At 36.5% G+C, this 23,184-nt stretch overlaps 1 protein-coding gene across 1 annotated transcript; it reads left to right on the top strand.

The window, feature by feature from the left end:
* The first annotated feature begins 413 nt into the window (after positions 1-413).
* Positions 414-20,793, top strand: IL22RA2 (interleukin 22 receptor subunit alpha 2). The gene is made up of 6 exons (XM_044675816.1): positions 414-502; positions 4,331-4,466; positions 8,944-9,122; positions 15,683-15,852; positions 19,615-19,765; positions 20,411-20,793. The coding sequence occupies exons 1-6, from the start codon at positions 442-444 to the stop codon at positions 20,413-20,415; spliced, it is 702 nt and encodes a 233-aa protein (XP_044531751.1). The 5' UTR covers positions 414-441; the 3' UTR covers positions 20,416-20,793.
* Positions 20,794-23,184: the final 2,391 nt, after the last annotated feature.

Below are 23,184 nucleotides of genomic sequence, written 5' to 3'. Positions count from 1 at the left end.
TCAGTAGAAGCCTTCTTATCATGTCTGCTCTTGCTGTTTGTTGCTTCAAATATCTTGAAAAGAGCTACTTTTCAACCCTCTTCTGTCATTCTTCAGGACCTTTGCCATGCCAGCACAGCCTAAACCTCCAACCTATTTCAGTGGCTTAAATCAGAATTTCCTGGTACTCAGTAGCACCTTTCACTTATGAAGTCACCACTCACCAAAATTCCCCTAAGAAAACAAAAGTATTTATTTCATAATCCCTTCATTTCCAGTTATCTGGTGTTTATAATTTTTTTTCTTTGACCCTCTTAAGTCTTATAATGGTAACAAAAAAAATAATCATTAGCATGACTTCCTCTTTTCAATCTATTTATAAGACATAAGGAACTGCATTTGGTGGGTTCGAGGTATCTTTTGAGGAAGGGAATAAATATTGCTTCTCTTATAATCTTGACCATGATGCTTAAACATTACTTTCTAATCTTCCTTATCAAATTCCTCTGGATTTATGGAGGAGGTAAGTGTTCTAATTTTTTTTTAAATTTATTGTAAAGAGTCCTTTTTCCTTTTCATAAACCTTGATCAAGACACTCTGGAAACAGCTTTTTTCTTTGTGTCTAAATACGGTCTTTTACTTTCTTAATGTGTTTCAGAGCAGACACCAAATTGAAATGCATCAAAATTTTATAAAAATCACATCTCGGTTTTTATTATGTAAATTAAGAAATTAGTAAATTATATCTAAATGTCTTATCATTTTGTATTTTAAAATGAACTTTTGCTTCTCTCAAAACAATGTCACTTATTACCTCTAGATCCCTGATATCTTCTACAATTTAAACCTTTCAGGCTAATGAACCCATTTTACATATGGTAAAGCTAACTGTGTTGTCTTTGCTGGCACACTAGAACTTTGGGGTTTCCTATTTGTGTGTGTGTGTGTGTGTGTGTGTGTGTGTGTGTGTGTGTGTGTGTGGTGAGGAGAGCTTCAAGTCATGAAAGAGAAGAATTGAATGACCTTAGGGCAGTGATGGGCAAACTTTTTAAAGAGGGGGCCAAAGTAAAGAAAGTGCTCATCTGTTAGTCTGTTTCTAAGGCAACTCTTTCGAAGTTTTATTGTATCCTACTCATTGTATTCATCAGATTAGGAATAATGTCACGGGGCCAGATAGAACATTTCAGGGGGCCACATCTGACCAGAAGGTAGTTTGCCCATCACTGCCTTAGGGGATACTAAAGGATTAATGCACCTTTTACCTTTACATTAACCAGATCTCAGTGGGTCCATGATAATTGACTCTTGTTATTCCCTAAGAATCTTTTGGTTTATTAAATATTTTTCATCCTTTGATGAGCAAAGGTGAAAAAATAATCTTGATTTTGGTCACAGATTCTTTCCCAAGAGCAGTGTTACCTTTTACTAAGCAGGAAGGAGTAATGAAAAAACAGATTATTTTTATCAAACACCTATGTTAGGCATTGTAGAAAAATGAAGAATAATGTTGCTTAGAAACTTGTAATCCTGGGGGCAGCTGGGTAGCTCAGAGGATTGAGAGGCAGGCCTAGAGACAGGTTCAGATCTGATCTCAGACACTTCCCAGCTGTGTGACCCTGGGCAAGTCACTTGACCCCCATTGCCTACCCTTACCACTCTTCTGTATTGGAGCCAATACACAGTATTGACTCCAAGATGGAAGGTAAGGGTTAAAAAAAAAAAAAAAAGAAAGAAACTTGTAATCCTCAAGGAGCTTCTATCAAAGAGGATTTGCCTTCAAAAATGTTTTTTGTAGCTGTTCCCAGAAGAGTTAAAGCTACTGAAATGTTTATTTTAAACCTTTGCTTTGTGTCTTAGTATCAGTCCTAAGTCACAAGAGGGCAATGGCTAGGCAATCAGGGTTAAGTGACTTGCCCAGGGTCACACAGCCAGGAAGCATCTGAAGTAATATTTGAACCTAGGTCCTATGAACTGCAGACCTGGTGCTCTATCCATTGTGCTACTTAGCAGCCACTGGGGATAAGTTTTGTTGATAGTTATCGGGATTTAATTAATTAGTTTTTTTAAAAAAAAGCATATCAAGCACCAATTATGACCAGGGTATGCTGTTATGCGAAGATAAATTGTGACAGCTAACTCATTTCCTCAAGGAGCTTATAGTCCTAAAGGAGAAAAGAGAGAGAAGAGTAGAAATGCAGGAGAAGGGGATACTAAGTCTGCTCTTTCATCAGTTCAAGTTTCCATCATGAAAGACATTGCTTTGAGAAGTTTTAGAGGAAAAAGCAAGGACAGTGAGCAATTAAGGGGCTACTTTCTGCTTCTTCCCAATCATGTTTACTCACCTTTAGAAACAGTTCATTGTCTTCCCTCCACTCTCCCACTCTCCCTTCTTCTTGACTCCCCTATTGACTATCTAGGGCACCCCGCTATCCTCCCATTCACCCAGATTCACAACCTAGGCATCATCATGGACTCCTTACTCCCCCATTTTGCTGGGAATAGGAAGAGGAACTGGACTTAGAATGGTAAGCAATTTACCAATACTAGGAAAGATTTGAAGCAGAATTTGAACCCAGATCTTTCCAATGCTACATCTAACACTCTATTTATTATACCTTCAAGCCTGTTACTGGATTTGCTATTTCACTTGCCAGAGCTAATTCACAAACAGTCACACTGTGCTAGTTAGCATTTTTATAGCTCTTTAAGGTTTACAAAGTGCTTTCCCCTTTTCAACTCATTGGATCCTCACAACAACCCCAATTTTTAGATGAGGAAACCAAGGCACAGAAAAGTTAAATGACTTGTCAGGGTCACACTTCTTCAGAGTGTCTGACACAGGACTAGAATTCTAGTCTTCTTGACTTCAAGTCCTAAATGCCTAGCCCTGAGTGGAAGGATTGTTCGGGTCCCTGTCAAGAAGTAGGGCTGGTCCACAAAACCATCTGTCAAATATAACAAACATTTGTTATATTTGTCAAAAATAACAAAAATAACAAATAAATAAATAAATGAATGAATGAATGAATAACAAATAAATAAATAAAAATAACAAGTCAGCATTACTACTGCTTAATGCTAATCACTTCCTTATGTTTATTATCTCGTGTACCAAGGTGGAATAGTGGATAGAGCACCAGACCTGGGATCAGGAACACTCATCTTTGTGGGTTCAAATCCAGCCTCAGACACTTATTAGCTGTGTGATCCTGGGCAAGTCACTTAACCCAGTTTGCTTCAATTACCTCATCTGAAAAGTGAGCAGGAAAAGGAAATGGCAAACCATTCTGGTATCTTTGCCCCACCACCACCACCACTAAAAAAATGGCATCGCAAAGAGTTGAACACAACCAAAATGCCTGAACAAAACAATGTAAATCTTATTTATACAGAATTGTTTGCATGTTGTCTCCTCCATTAGACTGTGAGCTACTTGAGGGCTGAGACTGTCTTTTGCCTTTCTTTATATGCTCAGCACATAGCACAGTACCTGGTACCTCAATTATTGTTGTTCAGTTGCTTCAATATTGTTCTGTCCAACTCTTCATGCCCCCATTTGAGGCTTTCTTTGTAAAGGCACTGAAGTGGTTTGCCATCTCCTTCTTTAACTCAGTTTACACATAGGGAAACTGAGGCAAACAAGTTCAAGTGACTTGTCCAGGGTCACATAGCTGGTAAGGATCTGAGGTCACTGGTACGTTATAGGTCCTTATAATAAATGCTTATTGACACTGATTGATTATTAGTCTTGCCAAAAATGTCAGAAATACTTATCTTGCCAGGAGTTGCCACAACCCGCCCAGTTAACCTAGGCTTTGATGATCAGCTATAATAATAATTTTGATGAATCATCACCACCTCACCTCTCATTCTGCCCCTATTTCCTGCTGGGAAATGCTCGTGTTTATAGAATTTTTAGATCTTTTTCAGTAATCCAGTGAGAATGAACTAAACGAGGAAAAGAGGTATCTGCATATTTTTGAGGTATGAATGTGTAAACAAAAATAATCAGAGTGGTTTCAAGGAAGGGACACTCCAGATGAATGAGGAAGTAAGTCGGGGAAAAGGTCCTGAATAGGAAGTTTGACGAGACAGAGAGCAAGGACAGGCCCAGAAGTCAAATTTGGCTTACTAGAGCATACCTCAGTTAGTAATATTATACATTGTGTTATCTAGAAAGGAACTAAAGACAATGTTCTTTGAGAAGGGAATTTGTCTTGGACCATATTTATGTGATATACAACCTGCACTGGTCCTTAAGCAAGTACTGGCAAACCACTTCTGGCTCATCTCTTAGTAATGTGATATGTTGTTTTTTGTGGGTTTCCTTCCCTTCCCTTCTTATTCCAGGAAGCCAACCAGTACAGGAATCTCTGAGGATCCAGAGGGTTGAATTTCAGTCATTTAATCTCCAAAGTATTTTACGCTGGCTGCCTGGAAGTGCTTTTACCCCCAACAACACAGTCTATTTCGTGCAATACAAAATGTAAGTCAATGGGACTCCTAGCTTGTCCCTGCCTATGAAACTCCTTTTCCTGTGATGCCAAGGAAATAATGATGGATTAGAGTAAGAGGGTCTGGATACAAATCTCAGCTTTACTCTTTATTACCTACATGACTGTGGGCAAATCATTTAACCTCTCAAGACCTTAATTTACTCAGTTACAAAATGAGAGGGGTTTGGGAGGGAACTTCCTTTTTTTTTTTTTTTTTCAATTTGCAAAAAGGCTCCATTTCCAAAGGAAGGAGAGAGAAGATAGATGTACAAAAGACCAGAAATCAGGGTTTAAGTCCCAAGTCATGGGGATGAGGTGGGTGAGGGGGCCTGAGCAAGACCTTCATCCAGAATGAATCTATCATCCCAAGGTTCCTAAGAGAAATCTTCTTCAGTCCAAGAAGAATGACACTAAAGACAGAAAGAGAAAGAGGGTGCAGTTCTTGCTATCAATCAGTCAATAAGTTATATTAATCACATCTTACCATGGTCTTGTTGAAGACCACTGAAAGATCTGGGTTCAAATTCCACCCATGTGATATTCTAGTCATAATAACTTGAATAAGACACTCTCTGAGACTCAGTTTCCTCCTCTGTAAAACAGAAGTAATAATATTTGTATTGTCTGTCTCACAGGGTTATTGTTAGGACTATATAAGAAAGGCATGAAAAGCACTTTACAAAACGTAAAGGTCTTAAACAAATGTCCACTCTTATCACTAGTATTGCCTAACATCCCAGGGTTGTTGTAAGAAGCAAAGGAGCCGAGCAATATAGAAATCTTACACAAATGTGAGCAGTTATTATTACCTCACAGGTAATGGGCTGGATTTGGTGACCTTTTCCAGGGGCAGGTGAGAGTCCTCAAGAGCTAATGTTAAATTTTCATTGTGAACCTCAGAAATCACCAACCATAAAAATCAAGGCTTGATTTAGCATTTTGTTAATTGCCTACGCTTAAGTAAGTGGTGGAGAAAATATTAATGGTGCGGATTAAATTTAAACGTGTGTTCAGTGTGGTGTTTTATTGTTGTTGTTTTTTCTTTGAGAACTAGTTAAATATTTACCAACATGCTCCTGGCTAACTTTCGCTTTTTGCACTAGAGAAGGGATGGAAGAATTATGTAGGAGGAATAGCAGTGACTTGGCAATTACTCTAGAGATTATGGAATCATGGACATTTTCCAGCCTGCCTTGTGGTGGTAGTTTAAACTTAGAAAGTCCCTTAACCACTGTTTCTCACCCTCAGACCTACGAATAGAAAGAAATCTGGCTTCAGAGAAGACAAAAACCTATGTAAAAAACCTCATTGCTTATCATCGCTTCCTATAGCCCGTAACCGTTTTTGTGTCATAAAGACCTTTGGCTATTTGGTGACAGAATCTCTTCCCAGAATAATATTTTTAAATGCATAAAATAAAATATATAGGATTGCAGTGGAATTGCTTGTCAGCTCTGGAAGGGGAGAGGAAAGAAGGGAGGGAGAAAACATGAATCACATAACCATGGGAAAATATTTTTAAAATAAAACTTTATTTTATTTTAAAATATATTTTAAAATATTTAATATTAAAATTTAAAAATATTAATATTAAAATATTTTATTTAAAAATAAAATTTTAATTTAATTAAAAATGTAGGATTATAAGGAAAGCCAATTTGTGATATGGTGATTGAAATATTAATAAAATAGGGTATTAAACCCCCGGTTAAGAAGACTTGAGTAGCCCCAAAAGATTCTGTCAGACAACGTCTCTGTATATTCTCAGCTACATCCAAGTTTTCATTTCTTGGGGTATAAAAGTCTTTTATACTCTCCCAAATTCTGTTTTCTAAATGCACCATCTAAGTTAGTGTTTGAGGGCCCTTGGGAGCCAAACTCGTGGCAGTTAAAATAAAGAATTTGTGTGTAAGTAGCCATGTTTTTATTCACTTAGAGGTAGTTGGGTATGAATTAAAGGCATCTACAGGCAGCAGTGCAAACTAGTATATGACTCTCTCTAGCTTTGGTTTTGTTTTTTCGCTTCCGTGTATTTAACTGGAGCATTTGTCTTTGTGAACTCGAGACTGCCAAAAACTATGAGTTTTTTTTTTTCCCACACTTTGATTTCCTGATACACACCAATACAAGCCAAAAGTAGAAAATAATGGACTTGGAATCTTCTGGTGGCTCCAGATACTTTCCTAGCGTTTCTCTGTGTGGTCTTATGCTTTTGACATAATTCATGACTTGTCAGAGGTACAGCTGTACAGCTTTCTTGATCTCTTCTATTTTTCTTTAAACCTCTTGTACCTATCTTGTTATGCTCCTTGTCTGAAGCTAAGTGGATATTAATCTCTTTGAGGGGATAAAGAATAAGGGGGAGAATGATACAAAAATGCGTTTAAAATTAAGTAAACCAAAGTGAGGAGGAACTGCGAATGGCCAATGGGTTCTCTTGTGTACCTTGTAATGAAACAAAAACCCACGTGACTTTTTAAAAAATTATTGACCGTTTTTTATTTTTCATATCATTTCCATTTCCAAATATATCCTTCTCTCCTCTTCTTTTCCCCTCTCCAGAAAGCCATTCTTTGGAACAAAAAATGAAACAGAGAAAGTTAAAAAGTAGTTTAGGCAAACTAAACAACACCCAAATCTAAGAATATATGTAATATTTTACAGCTGCAATCCCCACCTCTTCAAAGGAGGGAGAGGGGCCCATTTTCTCATCAATTCTTCCAGCTTCATTATTATAATTACATAGAACTCTATTTCATTTTGTTGGTATTCTTCTTCTCATTCATATTTTTGTAGTCATTCTGCATATAGTTTTCTTAGTTTTGCATGCTTCACTCTGCATCAGTCCATACAAGTTTCCCCAGGCTTTTCCATATTCTTCTTCTCCATCATTCCTTATGACATATTAATGTTTCTTTACATTCATGCGCCACAATTTGTTCAGTTCATCCCCCAGTAGGTGAGTATCTGTTTGTTCTCAGTTCCTTGCTACTACAAAAAGTGCTGCTGTGAATATCTTGGTGACCTTTCTATGTCTTTGAACTCCTTTGGGTATCTGACTAGCAGTGGGATCCCTAGTTCAAAAGATATGGACTGTTTGGTCATTTCCTTTAACAAGTTCAAGATTGCACACGCTAATTCAAGACTTCAAGACTCTTTTAGACTCCAGCTTATTGTTTGTTTATTTCTTAAACCCGTATCTTCTGCCTTAGAACCACTAATATGGTTCTAAGGCAGAGGAGTGGTAAGGGCTAGGCAGGGAGGGTTAAGTGACTTACTCAGAGTCACACAGCTAGGTAAAAAAAATTTTTGAGGCCAAATTCGAACCCAGGAGCATCCATCTCTAGGTCTGGCTTTCAAACCACTGAGCCACTTAACTGTCCCCAGCTTATTATTAATAGAAAAATGGTGCTAAATTAATTTTTGTACATGTGGGTCATTTTCCTCCTTTTTTGATCTTTTTGGAATATGGACCTAAACGTGGCATCAGTAGGTAAAATGGCATGCACAGTTTAGATATTCAGTGGGGCAAATAATTTTCCAGAATGTACCAATTTAGAACTCCACCAACAATATACCAATATGTCTGTTTTCTATATCCTTCCCAATATTCACTTTTTTTTTATCAACTTTGCTAATCTGATGAATTTGCACTTAATTTGTATACCTAATTATGAGCTATTTGAACCTTTTTAAAAAATTAGCTATCAATAGCTTAAATTTCTTCCTTGAAAACTGCCTGGTCATTTACATCCTTTGGTCATTTGTCAATTGGAGAATAAGTCTTATTCTTATAAATTTGAATTAGTTCCTTTTATACCACGGAAATGAGATCCTATCAGAGATATTTCCTGCAAAGATTTTTTTTTCTTCCCTGGTAACTATCTCTCTTTTACTTTCATTTCATTAAGACTTGTCTTTTTGGGGCAGCTAGGTAGCTCAGTGAATTGAGAGCCAGGCCTAGAGAGGGGAGGTCCTAGGTTCAAATCTGACCTCAGACACTTTCCAGTTGTGTGACCCTGGGCAAGTCACTTGACCCCCATTGCCTACCCTTACCACTCTTCTGCCTTGGAGCCAATACACAGTATTGACTCCAAGACGGAAGGTAAGAGTTTAAAAAAAAAAAAAGACGTCTTTTTTTTAAGAACAGTATTTTTTCCCTAGTGATATTGAATGGCTCTTTTTGTGGTAGCAAAACCCTGGAAACTGAAAAGATGCCCATCAAATGGGGAATGGCTAAATAAATCATGGAATATGGATGTGATGAAATAATATTGTGTTATAACAAATGAAGAAATCAATTATGTCAAAGAAGCATAGAAAGAACTATATATGAACTAATTATGTGAAAAGAACCAGAAGAATAATTTATATGAAAAAGCAAACATCTAGAAGAAAAAAAGAAAGAAAACATCTGCATCTGCAAGATTTCTGTTATTATTTTTCTTTCCCCTCTTTCTTCTATAGGTATGGAAAGAAAGAGTGGACAAACAAAGAAGAATGCTGGGGCATTTATGAAGTCTTTTGTGACCTGACAAATGAAACCTCTGATATAGAAGAACCTTACTATGGAAGGGTGAAAGCTAGCTCTGCTCATGTCCATACCCCTTGGAGTATGACAAAGAGATTTTCCCCCTGGTTGGAAAGTAAGTATTCTGGATACTATTGCTATTTTTCTGTAGCTTTGCAGAAAAGAAACAAGTATCTGTTAAACACTTATGTACAGTCACTGTGCCTGGAGCTGTATAAGAATTATCTCTTCTTATACATATTATCACAATAACCCAGGGATGTGGATACTATTAATATCTCCATTTTACAGTTGAGGAAACTGAGTCAGGTAGAAGTTAAATGACAAACATGCCCAAATAGCAAGTGTCTGAGGCTTGTTTTGAATTCAGATCTTTTTGATTCCAGGTTCTACTCAATTGCCCACCTAGTTGCAAAAATACCAGAAGAAAAACAGACTCAAAAAACATCAAGAGTGTAATAGGAAAATAGCATTTTAAGAGTAGAAAGCAAAAGCAGCCAAAGACTGACAGGGCTGGATGTTCCAAACCTGGAATGCAGCAAGAGACTTCTCTCAGTAGACTCTCTTTAAGGCAGTTGGTTTGGAGGAGCTGGAGATACAGCCACTGACCTAAGAGCTTGGGGATGTAGGGTTATCTCTGTACCTTGGGAAGTATCTACATCAGTGATTCCCAAAGTGGGTGCCACTGCCCCCTGGTGGGTGCTGCAGCAATCCAGGAAAGTGGTGATGGCCACAGGTGCATTTATCTTTCCTATTAATTGCTATTAAAATCTAAAAAAAATTAATTTCCAGGGGGCTAAGTAATATTTTTTCTGGAAAGGGGGCGGTAGGCCAGAAAAGTTTGGGAACCACTGATCTACATGAACATCAAGACCATCATCTAGCAAGTTCCAAAAGTGCAGGTTGAGATTAGAAGGCTGTCTAAGATGGTAGACATATAAGATATATATTTCTCCCTGATTTTCCCCTTTGGATTTACTTGGCTGTGTACCTGTGGTCCTGGGACAAGCTGGCTCATCTAATCAACAGACCAAGGACATTTGTGTGAGAAACTCTTTCCCCTTGTGTCTAGCCAGACTTGCCTTGTGGCTGTAGTGTAGTGATCCCAGACCTCCTGCCCTTTGGGTTATCCTATAGTTGTTAAGAGTAGCTTGACCTTCTCCCTCATCTCCTTCCCTTAATTTATCTTTATTAAACAGTGTTTTTTACCTTCCTATGCTTTCTTCAAAAACCCCAAAAGAACTCGCAGAAGGACTGTATTCAAGCCTTGTTACCACAGCTTGAGTTGACCTGTCATTCCCAACTGTCATTTCTTCAGTTTAGTGTTATCAGGTTTTACCCACTTCCTAAGTTATTACCCTTCCTTAAGGCCCGGTTTAGTGACTGACAGTTGGCTACAACACACCTACTGGTCCCCCCTATAGACTTTATTCCCTTACGGTAGACGCACCAAGAAAAAAACCTGAAAATTTAAAAACACTAAAACGGACTATAAACACACTGAAGGAATTAAAACAAGTCCATCATTGAATGAAATTAGAAACCGAATAAGGCTAAAATATCTTATATAAAATTACAAAACTCAGCAGTTTAGAAATACAAAAGGAAAATAAAGACAAAATGATAGGTCACTAGAAAAAAAAAAAGAATCGTTTCATTGGAAGATAGAAATAGAACATTTGCCAATATGTAGTACATCTTCCTCTTTGGGGTACAAGAATCTTATCAAAATGGATGGGGAGTATTATTTTTTACTGTGGGTATACAGCACATACACTGAGAACTTTATGTGAAGAATTTATTTTCTTAAGGATGTGAAATTTTGCATGTGTGAGAACTTTCTTCAGTAATACAGAATGCAGCCTCTCTAGAACTTAACAAAGAAGGTTCAGAGAATAGCCAGAGGTTCCAAAAATGACTTGCTGATAATTATAAAGCAAGTATGCAAGCCATGTTTTGACCCTGACTTCTTCCTGATTCAAAATCCGATGATCTAGCCATGGTTCCTTGCTGCCCCTCTATATGGATGAATCCAATGCAAGGTAATTTGATAAAGTAAAATACTCTAGCAAGGTGAGGAGATGGGGAAGAGTCAAGGAAAGTTCCGTAGAGTTGACACTTTTGATTAACCTTAAAAAAAGCATGCAAAATACATTCCAGACATAGAGGACAAAAGTAAGAAAGGCAGAGATATAAGACGTAGAATTATGAGTTTTAGGGGGAAAAAAGAAAAAGAAAGAGATTGAAGAATATTTTTATTATAAATATTTCTAATGAAAATACAAAATACAAAATCTATAAGAAACAGACCCAAATTTATGATACTATGATCTATTCTCCAATGAATGGTACAACTGTGTGAAGGAAGAAAGGAATGATTGATGACCTCTCAGAAATTATTCAAGTTCTCTAATAATCAGAAAGCAGAAATTAAAATAACTCTGAGATACTACTTTATACTTTACTTAATTGGCAAAGATAGTAGAAAAAAATGATCACATTTAAGAGTGGCTGGGTTGTGGTGGAAAAAATAAACCACTGAACTCATTATATTTCCCATATTACTATTGAGGACACTGCCATTCTACCAGTCATGCAGGCTCACAAACTAGTTGTCATCCTAGACTCACTTTCCCTCAGCTTCCCCATCCATTTTCAATATGTTACCAAGTCCTATTGGTTTTTACCCCTATAACATCTCTTGTTGCTCTTCTGTCACTGCCAGGACCCTGGTATAAGCTTACATATTGACTATGGCAACAGGCTGATGGTTGGTTTTCCTTCTTAAATCTCTTCCCAGGGGGCAACAGAGTAGCTCAGTGGACTGAGAGCCAGGTCTAGAGCCAGGAGGTCCTAAGTTCAAATCTAGCCTCAGACGTTTCCTAGTTGTGTGATCTTAGGCAAGTCAGTTAACCCCCATTGCCTAGCCCTTACCACTCTTCTGCTTTAGAACAAATACACATTATTGATTCTAAGATGGAAGGTTAGGGTTTAAAAAATAGTCTTCTCCCATTTTGGTCCATACATTGCTCAACTGTCAAAATGATCTTCTTAAAGCACAGGTCTCATCATATCACCCCACTATTTAATAAAATTTCAATGGTTTCCAATAGCCCCCAGAATCAAAACCAAAATCTTCTATTTGGCATTCAGAACCCTACACAACTGGCCTCCTTCTTTCTAGTCTTCTTATTTTTTACTCATTCCCATTTATTCTGAAATGCATTAATACTAGTGTTCTTTCTATTACTCCAACAAGAGGAAATCTCCTACTCTGGGCATTTTCACTGGTTGTTCCTCGTGTCTGGAAGTCTCTCCTCCCTTATCTATACCTTCTAGGTTCCCTTTCTTTGTTGAGTTATTTCATTTGTGTCTGACCCTTTATGACCCCACTTGGGGTTTTCTTGGCAAAGATATTGAAATGGTTTGCCATTTCCTTCTCCAGCTCATTTTATAGAAAAGGAACTGAAGCAAGTAGGGTTAAGTGACCTGCCCAGGGTCACCAGCTGGTTTGCTATTTTCTTCACTCATATTACAGATGAGGAAACTGAGACAAAAAGAGTTAAGTGACTTGCCCAGAGTCACATAGCTGGTAAATGTCTGAGGCCAGAGTCAAACAAATGAGGATAAGACTTTTTCATTCCAAGCCACTGTTCTCTCTACTGCATTACCTAGATGCCACAGTTTCTCTGGCTTCCTTCAAATCTCAGCCCAAATCCCACTTTCTGCAAGAACTAATTCTCCCTCCCTGCTCCTTAATGTTAGTAACTTCCTTCTGCTGAGTATTTCCAATTTACCTGTCTACAGCTTATTTGTACAAGTTGTTTGCATGTTCTCTCCCCGATTAAACTGTCAGCTCCTCAAGGGCAAGAACTCTTTTGCCTTTTGTATCTCTGGTGCTTGGCACACAGTAAGTGTTTAATAAATGCCCATTGACTAATAATTAAACTGCTGGTGGAACTGTGCATTGATGCAGTCTTTTGGAAAAGAACAATTAATCAATAATGCTATAAAGATGTTCATATTTTTGAGCCAGCAATAGGATCATTCCCTAAGGATATTATTGATAGAGAAAAAAAGACAATCTATAAAAAATATTCTTAGCAACATGAGAAACAATCCATATGTCCAGTGATTGAGGAATAGTCAAACATATTGTAGTAAATAGCTGGAATATTATTAGGCCAGATTTCAATATTAAAAAGGATCTCTGACCTCATCTCCATGGATACTCTCTAATGATGCAGATTGCAGCCCATCCAAATCAGGGCATCTTGTGCATGTATTGCCATAAGGAATGACAACTGGGAAAACTACAAAGGACATGGCAAGTGATGAGGCAATAATTGCTGCTTTTCAAAGAAAAAACGAAATGTTCATAACTTAGTTCTGTCCATTATTACCTGTACTTGTTACTTTAGGAAGCTCAGTTAACTAATGAGAGCCTTATGTATGAAATAAGGAGATTGCCCTAATTCTAATTCTGTGATTCAATATTCCTATGAAGTGATGCAATGTAAAGAAAGTAGAACTCAATCAGCACTATAGATGTATGTTTACTGCAACTACAATAACAATAATGATAAATGTTGTTTTTCAGTTATCTCAAGTGTGTCCGACTCTTTCTGACCCCCTTGGGAACTTTCTTGGCAAAGATACTGGGGTGGTTTGCAATTTCCTTTTCAAGTTCATTTTACAGATGAAGAAATTGAAATAAACAGAGTTAAGTGACTTGCCCAGTGTCTGAGGCTGGATTTTAGCTCTAGATTTATAATCCCACATAGGTAAAAAGGTTTATTCTGGGATCAAGAGCCCACTCTTGTGGATGGCCAAGATGTTAATCATATAGTTGTTATAAGGAGCAGCTAGATGGCACAAGGATAGAGTGCCAGACCTGGCATTAGGAAGACTCATTTTCCTGAGTTCAAATTTCGTTTCAGACACTGACTAGCTGTGTGACCCTGGGCAAGTCAGTTATTCCAGTTTGCCTCAGTTTCCTCATCTATAAAATGATCTGGAAAAGCAATGACAAACCACTCCAGTATCTTTGCCAAGAAAACCCTAAGTGGGGTCATGAAGAATCAAACACAACTGAAATGACTGAATAACAAGAAGGGATCAAAAGCCTACTTTTGTGGATGGATGAGATGTCAATCATACTGAATCCCTTCTAGCTTTATGATTATTATGAACTTTTTTGGCCTCTGTGGTATCGAAAGTCAAGTATAAAACCATAGAATCACCATCAACTCCCTCATTTATTCTCCCCTCAAATCTATCATCTGTTGCCACGTCATATTAGTTTCTGTCTCTACAACTCTGGTATCTATACCTCTCTCTCAGCCACCAGCCAAGTACAGATTCTGACCTTGCTTCCCACCCAGAATTCTGCAATAACCTCCAAATTGGTTTCCCTTTCCCTGCCCTCTCCAATTCATCCTCCATATAACTATTGAAGAGATATTCCTAAAATTTAGTTCTAACTATGTCACTGTTGAGTTTAGCAAGCTCCTGTCTCTCTGTTGTTTCTAGGATCAAATATCAACTATTTGGGGTGGCTCAGTGGAGAGAAAGCCAGTCTAGAGACAGGAAGTCTTGGGTACAAATCTAAACTCAGACACTTCTTAGCTGTGTGACCCAGGGCAAATCACTTGATCCCATTTGTCTAGCCCTTACCACTCTTCTACCATGGAACCAATACTTACTAGACATTCTAAGACAGAAAGTAAGGTATTTAAAGCCTTTCACGCATTGATCCAAACCCTGTTAGAGGCTTATTAGACATGATTTCTCCCCATGAACTCTATGGTCCAGCCAAATTGTTTCTTTTTTATTTCCTTATACATAACACTCCATCTCTCATCTCCATTATTTTGTACAAGGATTTCCCCATGATAGGAATACACTCAGTACTTCACTTCTATCTTTTAGAATCTCTTTAAAGCTCAGTACTCAAGTACTGTCTACTACATACATACACAAAGCCTTCCTTGTTCTCCCAATGTTTGGTGCCAAATCTCATTAGGTTGTATATACTTCAAATATTTTTTGTTTTCATTTATATGTACATATATTCTTTCCTTCACAAGATTATAGCCTCTTTGAGGACAAAAAATATTTTCATCATTGTCTCTTTTCACTAGTGTCTAGTACAGTGCCTGGAACTCATTAACCAGTCCTTAATTAAAAAAACAAAACAAAACATTGATTTTAAATGCTAAAGCCAAAGGTCTTAATTTTCTCTTTTTCCCAATGGTGTTATGAAGAACTTGGAATTATCTCTTTGAAATACAATTTGAAGGATATTCCAGAGTCTTTAGAGAAGAGAGTGAGGAAGAAAGGGCATGCTAGACTTGTCCAGATTTCTCTCATCTTGACTTTTAAACAAAGTTGTTTAGGCAGAGGTTTCATTTATTTTGTTTTGAAAGTCACGTTTTCTAAAAACAAGTTCATGATGAGCTAAGACTAGGAGGCAATTTTGAAACAAGAACTATCAGAGCCTTCTCCCGAGAAGGCTCATTAGCCATTCCTATGACTATTAATTATGCCAATGGCTGCAAACTATGAATTCCATTTTCAAAAGTTGGATAATAATTAACCACTATTTATAATTTGGCCAAGTGAAGTAATTAGGTGTAGTGAATATCCTGTCAAATTTTTCTTTTCTTTCTCCAGCAAAAATAGGACCTCCATCCATCAGTGTGATACAAAGCGACAGATCTATACAACTGATACTCCATGCTCCAAATTCACCCTATAAAGACAGAAAAGGAAGAAACAAATCATTGAAAGATTACTATGACCTAATATACCAAGTATTTCTAATTAATAATTCTCAAGACATGGTAAGTTGAATTTATGCATAAGCTTTGGTCTTTCCCCTCAAATAAAGAAACTTAAAGCATTCAAATAATTTCCTTCTCCTCTTACTCCAACTCATCCTCATCAGAATTATCAGGAAAAAGAACTACTATAGTTTATGACACACTATTAAGTACTTCTTTGTGAACTTTTTCATTTTCTTCATATGTACAATATGCAGGAGAGGAATAAATTCTGGTTGGAATCATATAATCTCTAATTTCCTTCTAGCTCTAAATTCTATTATCCTAAATTTACCAAATTTCAAAGATTGCTAGATTTCAGAGTAAATTTCCTGCATGTTTTCTCTCAGTTTGTTAGATATGTAATTATATTTCATTTACTTTTGCAAATTTTTCTCCCTGGACCATTTAAATATCAAATTGCAGGCAACTTCTTTGTTTCAACAATGAGAGTTTGGCAGGGAAAGGCATTTTCCATGGATTTTCCAAATCTTCCATCAGTGACTTCATTTAATTATTTCCTTTTCCTGTTTTGTCCAAAATTCTGATTTGAAGAGGCAATCGGCGATTTATTGGTGAGGGAGTCAGACCTAGGTATAGGAGGTCCTGATTTTAAATTTGATATCAGACCCCTTCCCAGATATGTGACCTTGGGCAAGTCACAACCTCAATTGCCTACCCCTTACCACTCTTCTGCCTTGGAACCAATATTTAGTAATTATTCTGCGGGAATCTATTTTTCATAGTAATATTAATTCCTGTATATTAGAGAGAATTACTATGTATTCCTCTGTTTGGAATCTGGATCAGAGATACTATCCAGACTGCTACTTTTTGCATTTTCTTTGTCTTTAGAAATCCCCAGGAAGGTCTTCCATTTTAATAGAATTTGGTTAAAAAAATGAAGGGGACAAGGTTCTTTTGTGTTATCCCCTGATGTAGGTATGGGTAGATAAATTGATAGACTACCTCTTAATTACCTATTCACCAATTAAAGACGTCTTTGGTGTTCAAGGGAGGAACTGAATAATGAGTTTAAAATTTTATTTATTAAGCTACTTGACCCAACTCAAAATGTCTCTGGTTATAAGAAGCAATCATGGAGACCTATATTGCTTCATCAGTTATGATGCTAGCCAGCCAATAAACCTGATATAATAAATCAATTTGTATTTTTACTTAAAAATAATTTTCTCAAGATAACTTTAATCATGAAAAAGTATGGCAACATACAAAGAGATCACTAAATCCTTCTTTTGCTTACCAGAAAAAGTTTCACTCCAACAGTGGGCCCACATGTGATTTTCTCCCACATGTGATTAGTTTTCTGATGAGTAAAAGTAGTGAGAAGTTCCTCCCTCTTCTTAATGATCAGATCAACTTTGGGTAAGAATTATGTCTTTGCCTTAAATTTAGCCTCAGGGTTGACTGTCCTAGAGTGAGAGAGATGAATGAAGTTTACTGAAGTAAGGAGTCCTATATAGAGGCTGGTAAAATGGAGTTTCATTTGAAATCTGTCTGAGATTTAGCTTCTCAAGAAAAGAATGTTTTTGAGGCAGAGGGGAGGCCCTTTTATTTAATCAGGTTAGAAACAATTTTGCCCTCAGTGTACAACTTGTGGCTGGTTTAATTGCAAAAAAGGCAATGAGAAGAGTTGGTTTTAAAACGGACAAAAGTCTACCTTCTACGTGCTTGAATTAGCTCCTGTGAATGGGAAGAATTAAACGTTTCCATTGGAATTTTTTTTTTTTTAAATCTGGCTCTGAGTTTAGGCAAACATTTGTCCATTATTCAGGGGAAGTGGAATTTGAAAAAAAACTTGAATTATTGCCTGGATCCAGGAAACCCTTTAAGCTTATAATACACTACAGCTCAGTACTGTAAGCTTTGATATGTGAATTGCCGAGACTTAAGTCTAGGCTTATTCATTTTTTAAAAACCCTTATCCTGTAGTACGTGTGAACTATTTTTTAATTTTCTCCAAGGGTTGGTTTTTCAACTTCTGACATAAAATCTGTAGTAATTTCAGCTGAAAATTTGTTTTTTGTTATTTATTTTTGAAAGATATTTAAGCTAGATATGTTTAATATTGTTAATTTGGCATTTACCATCATTGCAAAATTATAAAGTTAATTTTGTTGTACCATCTGTGTCTAATTTTAAGTGTCTTTTTGGAGAGGGGTTCTTTGCAAAATGTAGAAATATCTTTGTTTTGTATTTTTGTTTGTTCTGTAATAGGCATATTACTTTTCTTTTGGGAGGGTATTTCCAGATAGTGACCAATATTTTGGATTTACCGATAATAAGGGAAAAAAAGGGAAAAAAATTCCCTATATAATGTGAGACTTTGGGGTCAAGAGATTCCAGCTTAAATAGAAGTGAAACATGTTAGCAGTTGTAAAAGCTAGATTTTATTTGGTTAATACCTATTTTAGATTAAAGTGAATCTAATGATATGCTTAGGATAAGTCAAACTTCTGTTATTTTTATTTAAATGTAAGTTGTTGGATCAAATTGCCTTGGTTTGCAACCTTGTTAGCATAACATGAAGGTTGGGATCTAGATTTAATTTCTAGTAATCCCCAGGTACCTAGAACCCTAGGTCCTTCAGGTGGGCCACACTCAGTCAGTCTGCCAGTTTGGGGAAGGAGAAGAAGACAGTTGCAAGTCAAAGAGCTTTTGAGGGTTGATTAAAAGGATAAAAGAATTGATTGGCTTTCATGCAGCGAACAAGAAATTGATCCTAACTTTCAGAAAGGAAAAGGAGCTGAAATTTTCAAATTGAGGATTAAAAGTAAGTTCTCTTGGGGGCAGATGGGTAGCTCAGTGGAGTGAGAGTCAGGCCTAGAGACCAGAGGTCCTAGGTTCAAACCCGGCCTCAGCCACTTCCCAGCTGTGTGACCCTGGGCAAGTCACTTGACCCCCATTGCCTACCCTTACCACTCTTCCACCTATGAGACAATACACCGAAGTACAAGGGTTAAAAAAAAAAAAATTAAAAAAAAAAAAGTAAGTTCTCTTATTGGGCTATAATTTTCTTGAATCAGGATTCAATATAAATAATAAATGATAAAATACTGTTTGTTGTTATTTCTTTAATGAAATCTAATGAATATTTCTCTAATAGAATGTAGTTATTTGATGTTAGTTAATTTTATACAGGGTTTTAAATGTGTTAAGGAAATTCTGTGTAAGAGCATTTGAAAATTTTGTAATAATTTTTGTTTCATATTTTAAATTCTTAAATACTGCTTATGATAAGATGCAATGTGGTAAACTATCAAAAGGATATAATGTTAAAATTATTTTTATTTAATTTGGACATTGTTAAATTATGAACTAAATTCTTTTTTTTTTAACCCTTAACTTCTGTGTATTGCTTCCTTTGTGGAAGAGTGGTAAGGGTGGGGGCAATGGGGTCAAGTGACTTGTCCAGGGTCACACAGCTGGGAAGTATCTGAGGCCGTACTTGAACCTAGGACCTCCCATTTCTAGGCCTGACTCTCAATCCACTGAGCTACCCCCACTGCCCCTGAACTAAATTCTTAAAAGAAATGTTATATATATAATTTGGAAAAATTGTGATATAGTCTACTGTATTGTTCTGAATTTTAATTCTAATTCTGGTTCTAAATTCTAATTTTGAAGTATTAAGTTTTATTCTGAAGTTATTTATCTATTCATGGCTATTTATGGAAATGTTCTGATTTTTTTGGAACCACAGAAAGCGATGTCTTTGTAAAGTCTACATTACTGTCTGCTTTCTCTCCCCTTTGCATGAAGAAACAAAAGGTATATGAAGGCACCAATGACACTGTGGAAATAGATATTATTCCTGGCTCCAACTACTGTATAGCTGCAGTAATGTATTTGTTTGAACTAGACCGAAGCAGTGAGGGTGCCAAAATCTGTACCTTCAAGACTCAGGGAAATGGTATGTATATCTGATAAGAACTGGTGGATTTGAGTTCCAAGTACAATGTCTCATATTTTTTTTAAATTCAGCATTCGAACCTTCGCCTTTATTTTATATATCTTTCATGTGCAAAGCTTAATTTGAGGTCCTCGTGCCAAGGAAAAGTAGTTTTGGAATTGAAAAGGGAACAGAGAAGCAGGACTCCTTGCAAATCATTCTTTATAAAATTTGTAAACCTTGTCACCACTAAGAGTACTCTTCTAAGAAGGTAGCATTAGTTTTGATGGACCAAGAAATAGTGGAGATTTAATAAAAGATGAGTGAATGAAAGAATTGATGGATAAATGGATGAGCAAATGAATGAATGAATGCACACAGCACTGGAGAGTAACCAGCCATCCACCTAGACTTTTCATTAAGCCCGTGGCACTGAAAAAGATAGATATGGGAATAAAGCTACATCTACGCTAGTGACTACATTAAAAAAATTCTCTTCCCTAACACAAGATGTTTCTTTTAAATAAATAGAAATTTGGCCTTCTAACCCAGCATCTCAAAGAGCAGAAAATAAGAAAATGGAAGTGATTTTCTTGTATCTTTGGGGAGTAATACAAAGAACCCAGACATTCAGAATTGATAAAAACTTCTTCTTTCTTTCCAAAGTTTAGAGAGATAGAGAAGACAGCCATCTCAGGAATGCCAACAGCATACAAATTGATGGAATCTGGTATTCCTGAAGGTTGCTCAGATTTGAAGATGATGATTACAGAAGCCTGGTAGAAATGATCAAGCAAAATTCAAGAATGCTATCTGTCCTTATAAACGCTTTCTCTAATTGCTGAAAACATGAAAGAAAATAGTTAAGCACATCATTTCCCTAAGAAATCATTTTTTAAATAAAAGATCTCCTTTTAAAAATAAATCTCTTTATAACTCTTATCTTTAAAATGTTGTCATGTGGTCTAAAATCCACTTAGAACCTTATAGTTTGTATAACCCAGTAGAATTGCTTGGCAGCTTTGGGAGTGGGGAGGGAGAGAACATGAATCGTGTAACCATGGGAAAATATTTTTAAATAAATAAAAAAAAATTTAAAGAATCTTATAGTTTCATTTTTGTTTTGTGACTGGACCTAAGCATCTCAAACTCTAATTTTCAAGTAATGGATTTGGACTCAAGAAGAACTGAGCTCAGATCCTGCCTTAGACACTTACCTGCCATATGACTTTAGGGAAGTCTCTGTACCTCACTTGTCTCTATTTCCTCAAGTATAAAATTAGAATAATTGCACCTACTTCCCAGGGTTGTTGTGAAGATCAAATTGATAAACTTTTTGTAAAATGTTTTGCAAATTCCCAATTCACCCCTTGTGGAAGGAGGAGGTCCATAGCCCTTGCACATCACATAATTATTTTTGGTTGTGTTATTTTTCCCCTCTTTTTTTGTCTTTAAAAATAGTATTTACTAGATGGGATTCTCTGGGAAGGAGAAGGAAGATATACTGGGGAAAATTATGATGATATAAAAAATAATACTAACAAAAGCATTTTAAAACTGTTTTGTAAGCCTTACAGTACAGTATAAATGCTAGTGATGATTGTGATAATGATGATGATGAAAAAGAAAGAGATGTCCCAGTATTCCAACTGGGGTGCTTTGAGGAACATTGGTCCCCATCACCAATCCTGGATAACTCTCTGGTGACTTTGTCTAGCAATTGTCTCTTAGTCATCATTCTTAATTCTTCCCCAGTCACATGTACTGAATCTCAAGAATATCCTTGAAGTTTTTGGATACTTCCAAATTTAACAGTCTTTCTGAGAGTCCAAATGCTTCCACTCACCCCCAAATACATAACATAAATATATATATATAATTCTATATAAATTCAACATGCAAACAAAATGCTACAAGTTCCTCTCTCACCAGCTTTGGTGCTAACAAAAGACTGCCTAAACCCAAAGAAAAATAGAAAAGAAAGAAAAAGAAAGTAAAAATTAAAAATAAAATGGAGTAACCACAAATTTTCCCAAAGATACCTATAAATACATAGGATTGGCCAAATATAGGTCTGGACTCATCCTATCCTAAGACAAGTAGACTAGCTCAAAAAATATATCAAACTCAAATGATCCCCATAGTTTTATGAGGCTCCAAAAGAAGAATTGAGCAAGTGAGTTTGATTAGAAGACAATCCCTGATACTTCCAAGGAACTCCCAAGATAAATTCATAAGGCCGAGGATCTCAAAAGGGATCAAAATCACACAAAATTGCTCTATGCTTAATCCTGGAGTAGATGGAGTATCTGACCCCAAATATGTTATTATATCTATCTACCACTGTCCCAGTTTTACTACAGGGAAACGAAGCTTTAGTATCAATCATATCTTGGATATGCCCCAAATATGGATAATAGAGTCACCTCTAGGAAAAAAAATGTTTAATATATAATTCAGGTATCAGTTATAAAACAGTTCTTTATTTCCTCCACCATAGAAACCATATAAAAGGCAAAGGACTCTTAGGTACACACAAATACAGAACATCCAAACATCCAAAATACCTCAATACACTCCTCATAGGAGGTAAGGATCCTTTGGGGGACTTCTGAATAGTTATTTTACATTTACCTCAGACTTGCATTATCCAAACAAACAACAAACAAGGTTCAGATATTCTAGTCACTCTGTCTTCTAGGCGAAGAGTGGTCCTGTTAGTGGCCACCTTTTCCTTCAATAAATGTGTTATTACCAAAAAATCTCCCTCTTCAAGCTGGTTGAAAACCAAATCCCAAACTCAGTAATTCAACTCACAAGGTAAATATACCAAGGTTCAAAATATCTATTTTTCAGGATTGCTAAGCTCTGACTTTTCCTCAGGGAAGGAAACAGAAGCAAGGTACCAGTGTCAGTCCTTTCTAGTGAACTCTATAGTTCTAATGCTATATGCTTGTGCTATGAGCCATAATTGTTCCTGAGAGCCTGGAGGAAAAAAGGATTTGGAAGATATGTAATCTCCTCAAGAGGATAAAAACATTTAGCCACACTCCTCTTATATTCCACTGAAGGCACAACTGCTCCAATCATTGACTTTTAGTAGCTAATTATCTTTGATACAATCCTAGGCAGCAAGGTGGCATAGTTGATAGAGTATCAAAGCTAGAATCAGGAAGACTTATCTAGAGGCCCTACCTTTAGATTACTCTTTTCCCTTCTCCCAGAATAAGACAATATAGTCACATTCAAATCTGGCCTCAGATATTTACTAGCTATGTAATCCTGGGCAAGTCATTTAATCCTATTAGCTTTGCTTCAGCTTCCTTATCTGTAAAATGAGCTGGAGAAGGAAATGGCAAATCACTCCAGGATCTTTGCCAAAAAACAAAAAAAAAAAATCCCCATATGGGATCACAAAGAATAAAACATGACTGAACAAT

This window comes from Gracilinanus agilis, chromosome 4 (genome assembly GCF_016433145.1).
Source record: "Gracilinanus agilis isolate LMUSP501 chromosome 4, AgileGrace, whole genome shotgun sequence".
NCBI classification, from domain to species: Eukaryota; Metazoa; Chordata; class Mammalia; order Didelphimorphia; family Didelphidae; genus Gracilinanus; species Gracilinanus agilis.
Note: the sequence above shows the minus strand (reverse complement) of the source record. Positions and strands in the feature narration are given on the sequence as shown.

What these genes read in the sequence shown, in the direction of transcription:
- IL22RA2 (XM_044675816.1), top strand. Translation starts at nt 442, where the DNA reads ATGATGCTTAAACATTACTTTCTAATCTTCCTTATCAAATTCCTCTGG. An exon ending in TATTTCGTGCAATACAAAAT is followed by an intron (nt 4,467 to 8,943) that starts GTAAGTCAATGG and finishes TTTCTTCTATAG; the next exon opens with GTATGGAAAGAAAGAGTGGA. An exon ending in ATTTTCCCCCTGGTTGGAAA is followed by an intron (nt 9,123 to 15,682) that starts GTAAGTATTCTG and finishes TTCTTTCTCCAG; the next exon opens with CAAAAATAGGACCTCCATCC.